At 40.1% G+C, this 8,637-nt stretch overlaps 2 protein-coding genes across 2 annotated transcripts; both read right to left on the minus strand.

Moving 5' to 3' along the window:
- Positions 1 to 213: 213 nt before the first annotated feature.
- LOC132145252 (homeobox protein Hox-A1a-like) lies at positions 214 to 2,606 on the minus strand. Its single transcript, XM_059556112.1, has 2 exons — positions 1,491 to 2,606; positions 214 to 1,281 (listed from the first exon to the last, which is right to left on the minus strand). Exons 1-2 carry the CDS (start codon positions 2,125 to 2,127, stop codon positions 929 to 931), a joined length of 990 nt encoding a protein of 329 aa, XP_059412095.1. The 5' UTR covers positions 2,128 to 2,606; the 3' UTR covers positions 214 to 928.
- Positions 2,607 to 5,150: 2,544 nt separating this feature from the next.
- Positions 5,151 to 8,608, minus strand: LOC132144865 (homeobox protein Hox-B2-like). Its single transcript, XM_059555421.1, has 3 exons — positions 8,567 to 8,608; positions 6,482 to 6,587; positions 5,151 to 5,390 (listed from the first exon to the last, which is right to left on the minus strand). The coding sequence occupies exons 1-3, from the start codon at positions 8,606 to 8,608 to the stop codon at positions 5,167 to 5,169; spliced, it is 372 nt and encodes a 123-aa protein (XP_059411404.1). The 3' UTR covers positions 5,151 to 5,166.
- Positions 8,609 to 8,637: the final 29 nt, after the last annotated feature.

Below are 8,637 nucleotides of genomic sequence, written 5' to 3' on the forward strand. Positions count from 1 at the left end.
CTTTCGTGGATAAACATGCTTGCCATGTGCCAATATAGCTTCCTCCCTGAGGAAGAAACTACGAGTGGATGCATATATCAGTCAAAGAGCCAGAGAGCAAGTTATCTGTGGACTGAGACTATGCAAATAATAAAATCGATAATCAAACATAAAAGTTCAGGCAAAAAAAATACTATAAATATAAAAATAAAAAACTTTGGAAAAACGTATACCTAAACGTTATAGAAATTACTTGTAGATTATTTAAAGTTACCAGAAATATTTTGACAGGCTTATACCAGGCATTTGGCACTATCACAAGTAAAACACCAGTGTTCAAATAAATTATATTTACATTTTAATTCACACATTTAATTCACCCGTATCTTGATAGTTTTCTAAAGCATGTTTCTGAAGGAGACTTGAGTCTTTATCTTTGACTGATAAAACTCAGTTTGACCGGATGACAACTCTGAAGAGTTGCGCATCATGTTGCAGAACTCACAACACATACACAGCATCAGAGTTAACACTATACACGTTCCAGAAAAATTGTCAGTGTGTTGAAACAAGCCTTTGGCGAAACGTACAATTGATTTGTCTCTCTTAATAATACATCTCTTAAATATATTGCACTACTTCCTTTGGTTCTTGAGGTAGGTATTTTGACAAGTGGTGCAAGTCCGACCAAACACGTGTAATAGTGCAGCATTTGTTATTACTGTGCATTTCTAGGTGCATGACAATGTGCCCTATACGACAATTAACAGTCATTTCACAAAAACACAAAGTAGCACAGGTGAGTGTTCAAAGTCTGTAAATTGTGCACTGGTCTCTGTGTGACACTGATGTCACATGATGATTTTGACAATAACCTTGACACGAGAGTCACTAACAGTAGCATACTGCAGTATCATTAACAGGTTGGCAGAACAAAAGTGAGACCCTTTTAATTCGAGGTGTAGGCATCAACAGTCGGGGAAGAGGGAGAGGGAGTGGGTGGTGCGGAGAGCGACTTTTCAGATGCAATCTCCTGTTTTTCGTGCCCATCCTTCGTCTCGGACTGAGATTTGGGCAAAAGACCTTCCTTTTCTCGCTTCTTTTGCTTCATACGACGATTCTGGAACCAAATCTTCACCTGAGTCTCGTTTAATTGGAGCGCAGCCGCAATCTCCACCCGCCTTGCACGAGTCAAGTACTTATTGAAATGAAACTCCTTTTCAAGCTCTGTCAACTGTTTTGTAGTAAAATTGGTGCGTACAGTGTTTGGCTGCCCACCAAATCCATACTCTCCAGCCTTCCCTGAAGAGAGACGATGAATAGATGAATAAATGAGAGTGTGCATGCATAATCTTGTCTTAATTATATCACACCAGTTTTCCAGAATTTTACACAACCAGGGTGTTCGCAAAGCAATATTAAATCAGTTCTTGTTTTCTTTTTCATTCTTAACATGAATAGCCTACTTTATCTGGAAAAGAAAATAATCTGAAAGTTCTCTAGCCACTCACCTGTTTTCGGCGGGTTCCGTTTAACCTTCATCCAGTCAAATGTCTGCCCTGTTGACACATCTGATAGAGGTGAACAACATGCGTCGTGATGAGCCACATGCAGAGGGGATAGCGGATTTGAGCAGCCCGCCACAAACGTTAGGTTTGCCTTATCCGAACTACTACCATATGTGGCAGGTGCGTACTGGAATTGGCCATGGAGGTGAACGTTTCCACTACTGTAACCATGGCGATGGTGACGGTGCTGCACAACCGTGGAGGAAATATTTCCAGAGTAAACTAGCGGGCCGCACTGGGGAAAGCTCACAGACGAGTCCACATCCTGATTTAGGGCATAGTGATTGTACCCGGCGCAAAAACTTTGAGTCCCGCAACTTGGATGTGCGCTGTAGGTAATTGACAGAGTCCCGGGGGACTGATACGAGCCGGCTTGGTTTGGCTGAGGGTTAATTGCGTCTTGTGATAATCTACTGGACATGTACCTCTCGTCTCCACCGCAGCCATTTACCCTGACAGCACACGATGACTGAAATGTTGAAAGTCCGTGGTCGCCATGAAACGCTCTGACTGAGCACGAGCCCCCGCCACCTGCATCTCCACCACCACTTATGGCCGAGAAATCTAGAAATGTGCTCATCGTGGCATCTTCTTGGGCGTCTTTGCGCGTGGCTGCCACACTGACAGATCTTTGGGCCTGGGGACTGATTAACGTCGCACGACTCGCACCATTCACCCAGGGTTGAGCCGAGCCACCCTTCTGCCTCCTTCAATCAGTCGTGGATTGGGGGGTGTCCGCGCTAGTGATATGAATGACCAGTGACAGTCACGTGGGCTGGGTCAGCCAGTGATCAGTTGTTCTGTCTCATCTTGATCTTAAGTGGCCTTGCACTGACAGGTTGTCGTTAAAGACCCGGCTTATGTAAATGCCGACCTCTTGTCGATCAACGTGACGTAGGCCCACCTTATCCCCCATTGCAAGGATGGATTCGCTGGCAGAGGAGCAAGGAGGGGATGTAGTTTCACAGACAGCGTCCAGGCAGCAACATATCGGTGTAAGGAATTATGTTGAAGCAATGCGGCAGGTAAGATGAGCTGCAAACCACAGGCAAATAATGTGAAGTGAATGTCTTTTTTTGATCTCTTTCTGGTTTGTTGTATATTTTAGTCAGTTGAGCAGTCATCATCTTTAGTCAACTTGGCCATGTGTATAAAAATGATAAACTGGTAATAAAACTGACTGTATTTGTTTTCCATTATAGCTTATAATTATATATGAAGGACCCTGTATTGCACATTCTGCATGTCTCCCTATATCTGTCACACCCACTTCATGTATTGCAGTATCCACTTATGAGCTGAGTTGAATCAGGTGTGATAACTGAGGGATTCAAAACTTGCAGTGCTGGGGGTACTTCATGGAGAGGTCTGAGATCCCCTGCTCTAGCCCAGTGGTTCCCAACCCTGGTACTGGTGGCACCCCAACACTCCACATTTTGCATGTCTTCTTTCTCTGAAACACCAATTTCAGGTCTTGGAGTTACTACTGATGAGCTGATGACGTGAATCAGGTGTTTGATTAAGGAGTCATGCAAAACGTGCAGTGCTGGGGTCCCTCCAGCACAAGGGTTGGGAACCACTGCAGTCCAGCCTATTGGGAAGGGGGGACGTGCGCCCCCTCTGGACGAAAAGGAGATTTTTGAAAGATATCCAATGTTATTTTTTTTGTCCTCAAAATGGCGCTTTCCACAAGCTTTTGACGGCCTAGTATTTCCCATCCTATCTTCTTAACACATCGTTTTTAATCATGGTCCCTGACAAACAAGGCAAGAAAAATAACAGCTGTTCTAATGCACTTACTGTTTGTTTATTGCGACTGTTCTTCATCTTGTATCGAGCCAGAGTGTTAACATAGTACAAATTAGAACCTTAAAACAATGCATTTAAACAAAATGTCACTACGAATCCGTCATTTGAGGTTTAAAAAGTAGAACCAACTAAATATTGCAGAGCTTTTCAACCACATTCACAGACAATATTCGGAGAAGATTTATAGGAAGTGTGGGTGAGAAATATATGAACAAAAATATGTTTGTCATTACGATTATACTATTTTGTTAATATTGGAAACATTTGAAAAAAGTTTTTAATGTAGGGTTCATAAACCATTTCTATCACATTATTTCAGTTAGGCTAGAAGGACACACATACACAGAAAATAGGCTACTTAAAAGAGACAAAGACAAATATGCCACGCGCAATGAAATATGTAGTTTATGAGTGTTTTGTGTAATCCTAATGCCCGGTGTTAAAACGCCAATAAAAATGAATTATTATCCGTCCACGTGGGTTGTGCTTCGGGATCCAAAATCTTCTTAATGATAAACAGTGAGTGAAAACACTTATTTGGGCAGACTGTTCACAGGCAGTGATTGTCTTGGTGCTGTCAACTTGCCTGAAAGTCTTTGATTTATGAGTTCGTTATGGAAAGAAACATCCTCGGCATTTCCCCACGCTGAGCGGAGAAAAGAATCCGACACAAAGAGCCTATAGCTCTGGCGAAGAAGCCATATTTGAACACGGTTTTGTCATTTAAATCGTGACTTTAAAGATTTAAAAAGTTTACGCATTAATATGTGAGTCTATCAAATTTAGTAGGAGTAATTATACAGTTTCTTAATGTGCATCGTGCAAAATGGGCAACAACATAATATTTCATAAGTAACGATAAAATGTTTTAACTAGTACTGATTTTTCCATGACATCTAATAATATTTCAGCATGGAAATCACACATGCAAGGAACATGTGAAATTATCAAATCAACGTCCATTTCAAACACATTTGTGACTTCTGCAAAGAACACTGTAGTAGACGTGAGTCTAGTACATTTAATTTGGTTAATATTTATTTATTTATTTTGTGTTAGGACTGGTATAATGGATTTATATTTAGCAAATAGTAATAGCTGTTGATCTGAGAACAGAATATTGTCTTGACATTTGTATTTACAAAGTATGTTTATTTATTTTTTTTACAAAAATAAGCAGCACTCGATACAGAAATACAGAAAGTATTCCAAAATGGTTAATACTTCTGTTACGAATGCATTAGGCCTATTACTAAATACAGGGCACATGACTTATATAGCTTACCTTCGATATGTTATCATAATCGCATCAGTTATATTGCAAAAAAATTATCCTTTCATTTCCACTTCGATAATCAGTAGATTGCATTTTGTTAATCAGATAATCCGTTAAGAATATGTGCTTTCCAGAGAATTGTACAGCAGTGGCGAAGCTGCATCAGACAGACATGAGTCAGTCGAAAAAAAGTCCTGCACAAACATGTCCATAAAATCCGGGGAATCGCAATTGTCCGGACTGGCACATCGGTTGCGTATTATTGTCCCCTTGCCCAGAGCAGTGGGTGACTGACTAGAGACATCTTTAAACTTCTTTCCATAATCTGTTGGAAAACATTTTTAAAAAGTTTGCATGTCGTTATCATTACAGGACTGTCCAGAGACGTTTGACAGGTCGTTTTGAAAAGTGTTCGACTCTCCATCTTTAACGCACAATCTTCGATGACTGAGGCCACAAATGGAAGCGTCCTCGTCGCTCGGTGTACCACTATCCTCCTCGACAGTTGTCTTGCTTAACTCCCCGTGGATGTCTTTAGTCTGGGTCTGGCGTTTGTGTTTCATCCTTCGGTTCTGAAACATGGCGTTCCATAAGGTCGAGCAGCACGGCTATTTCCACACGGCGTGGTCGGCAAAGATATTTGTTGTAGTGGAATATTTTCTCCAGCTCCAAAAGCTGTGTGATTGTGTATGCTGCTCTCAGGCAGCGCGAACCTCCTTCTCCTCTAGACAAACCGCCCTCGAGAAGCTCGGGTGAGCCTGAAAAAAATCAGTCCACAAAGTAACACACGAACACTTATGTTGCTTAGTCAAGCTTGCGATATAGGAACATGACAACATGTAGTCTTAACTGTAAACTGCGCTAATTAAAACTGATGAACTAAAAAAGTATTGTTAGAAAAAATAAACTGTAGACTGCAAACAGGATCATCGTGTTAGCGAGGGACGGAGGTACCGACTAGCCTACCATCTTCTAATGAATGCACTCTCCACCACAACAGTAATCTATCATTCTCCCTTACACGTCAGACACCAGAAAGATCTTATTGATTTGAATTAAGCTAGAGAGTCCAAATAAATAAATAAAATACAGAGGTGGTAAATGAGATTAATATTAAGTAAATACTGTGGAGAGGATTGTGCAGATGTATGGCGATGCTCATATTTCCCTCGGACCTTTAATGACCTTAATTCTTCCCATATTCTTCCCATCTCTCTTCGCTTAGCGCTTAGGTTTTCCTAAAACTCACCTTTTGGAGAGAAGCAAATGACTCCCGGGTTGGACTCCTCTAACATGAGAGGACAGTTTCTCATGTTAGGCTTATTTTCGCGCATCGACGGGTAGCCTATTCCTGGGTCAGAGATTTGGCGTGTAGTGGGCTACCCCCATCTACGCTGTGCCGGGGCCCTGCATGGCGTGGCTGAGTCCCGAGACTCAAGCTTGGGATGGTGTGCTCGAAAAGGAGGTTAGGATAAGAGTTCTTGAGCGTTGAGCTTTTGATTGATGACTTCTGAAATGAGTCGTCAACGGGGGGGGGGGGGGGGGGGGGGTGTAAAGAAGTAAGGCTTTCCGCGAGCAAGGGCCGACTATTGATGAAACCCGTCTCACGCTCAAACTCGTAATTCATTGGAAACCTGTTGTCTTACACTCCAAGAGCTCAGGTAGGGAAAGTTTGGCTCCGTTGAAGTTTACGAGTTTTCGCTCTCAATTAAAAATGAAAACATGAAAAAAAAAGGCATTCAAATTATTTTGTAGCTAATATGCCCGTGCGGACCGCTTACGATTGACTATATTCATTCAAAAGTAGACTTGGTTGAAATTGGACGGAAAAGACATGTTACATGATTACCTTTACCCAGTGGCAATGTGGGGTTTATCCAGCTTGAAAGATCGATCCGTAGAACTTCTAAGAGCAACTCCTTTCTTAACAGGGAGGTCACTGCTGTTATGTAGGCCTACATCGGTGTTATTGTGTTCGCTAAAGGCAATGGCCCTGGAGCTTCATTGTCAATCTCAAAACCGGTGGCTGCATGGTGCATATAAGAATTAGAACCTCCCTTTAGCCCCTGCTACACAAGCACGTGCATTCTCTCTGTGTAATGGTTATACAAATAATGTGAGGGAATCAGTCTTACTCCAATACATTTGCCAAATAAGTTAGCCTGCTACTGACAAATAAGTTTTTTGTAATATACTTAATTTTAGCTTGGAAAGACAGCTTTTTCAGCCTATAGTCCCTCGTACATCGCATATCTCCTCCCCCACACGCAAATCAGTTGACGCGGGCTAACTTTTCGCCTATCGATTCTTAAGATACACCAGTTAGAAAAAAAAACCTTACAGCTTCATAAAACAAATCCCCTTACAGAACATTTTGTAAGGCCATCAACGATGGTAGATATTAGCACTGAAAGATATCATAAAATACATTGTTATTATATCAAGCTCTAGTATTATTATGCATTAGCCTAGCCTATTTATTAATTTATTTATTTAACAAAACAACGCGCAAGATAAAATGCAAATTCGAAGTCGGTATATTTAAATATGAAGGATACACTCTCGTCCTCACTCTCTTTGATAGGGACCTACTTCGTTCTTAGTAAATATTTGAAGTAAAAGGCTTCCTGATACCAGATGTTTTCAACTGGAAGCTTTGTTTCCGAGCATAATGTTTGAACAGTGAGGATTAGACTATTTTCTAACAACCTTAATATCACATAAAACGTCACCTCTGCTCATAACTTGTTAATATGACACAACACTTTACCTCTAGTCTAGCTTGTTTCATAATTTAACTTCTAAACCCCGGCATTGTGAAGTCTTTTTGGCTCTGTGACAAATTGCTTTATGACGTTATAGTTGGTAATTCGCTTTGGTTAAATCAATTAATGTAACATGTAAACATATGTTATTTTATAAACGAATATAGATCTTTTGGATTATGATTAAACAAAGTTATTTTGTTACATTTTGATTTCATTCTACACATGGAGGGGATTTTTTTTTTTTTTTTTTTTTTTTTTACTTTGGTCGTTTGTAGCTTCAGTGCTTAGCCTATATACTAAACAAAGAGTTCTAGAAGCATGCACGGCGATCAATCTTACTTGCCAAAAGGTCTGACAGCCTCATGCCCCCACAACACATTTAAACCTTCTAACTCTACGAGAAACAAACCCTGGTAGAACGAGAGGAGAGTCTGGAAAAAGCTCCTCTCGCTCATAAACACAGACTAAAAGTGACCTGGTATTTTCAGTTTTACATAAGGAGATCAGTAATTTGCTTTCGATGAGTAAGTAGTTACTTTCATATTCCATAGCCAGCCTAATTGCGTAGTGTTATACAGCACGGGGAGATGACACTCATTCCAAGTCGGTGAAAACATGGCCTTGTTTTTTCCCATGAAACCCATAACCACATCTTGGGTTAACATGTCCTAAATTGATTAACTTTGCCTCAGGCAAGCTTCTGCTAACATTATGCTATATAAGGGCATTTTACAGAAAACTACAAAATCCAAGTTTTGCATTTATTTATAACATTGAGACGGCAGCAATATAATCTTATGGGCTAAATAGACTGAAGACTTATAGTGAAAAAAAATGTTTTAAATTATATATATATATATATAATTTGTTTTTTTTTTTTACTAGCAATTCTCCTTTTTAACCAGTGTACTACACAACAAGGTTGTTAATCATGGTAATTTAGTTTAACGTCATTTCATGTAAAGGGAAATTATGGAAAAACAATATTGATATTAAAGTTTGAGTCTCTAGATTTAGACTTAAATAGTTAAGAATTGTGTTAATTTCAAGTACTATTACTTATGACGATAACATAAGATTTGGACTCAAATTACCAGTTGTTTCAGAGAATTTTGCATTGATGTGTTTTTTGTGTAATGTGTGTTTTCTTGTTGCATCTGTCTTACATTGCACTGTTGTTGGTCTAAAGGAGGACTGGGCTTGAGCATTTCAGAGCCCGTTAAAGCCCGTTTTAAAG

This window comes from Carassius carassius, chromosome 8, assembly GCF_963082965.1.
Source record: "Carassius carassius chromosome 8, fCarCar2.1, whole genome shotgun sequence".
NCBI classification, from domain to species: Eukaryota; Metazoa; Chordata; class Actinopteri; order Cypriniformes; family Cyprinidae; genus Carassius; species Carassius carassius.

Coding starts and splice junctions, on each gene's coding strand:
- LOC132145252 (XM_059556112.1), bottom strand. CDS start 2,127: ATGAGCACATTTCTAGATTTCTCGGCCATAAGTGGTGGTGGAGATGCA. Junction 1,282..1,490: donor ACGGAACCCGCCGAAAACAG/GTGAGTGGCTAG, acceptor GTCTCTCTTCAG/GGAAGGCTGGAGAGTATGGA.
- LOC132144865 (XM_059555421.1), bottom strand. CDS start 8,608: ATGCTCAAGCCCAGTCCTCCTTTAGACCAACAACAGTGCAAT. Junction 6,588..8,566: donor TAGACCAACAACAGTGCAAT/GTAAGACAGATG, acceptor ACACCGATGTAG/GCCTACATAACAGCAGTGAC. Junction 5,391..6,481: donor CACATTGCCACTGGGTAAAG/GTAATCATGTAA, acceptor GATTTTTTTCAG/GCTCACCCGAGCTTCTCGAG.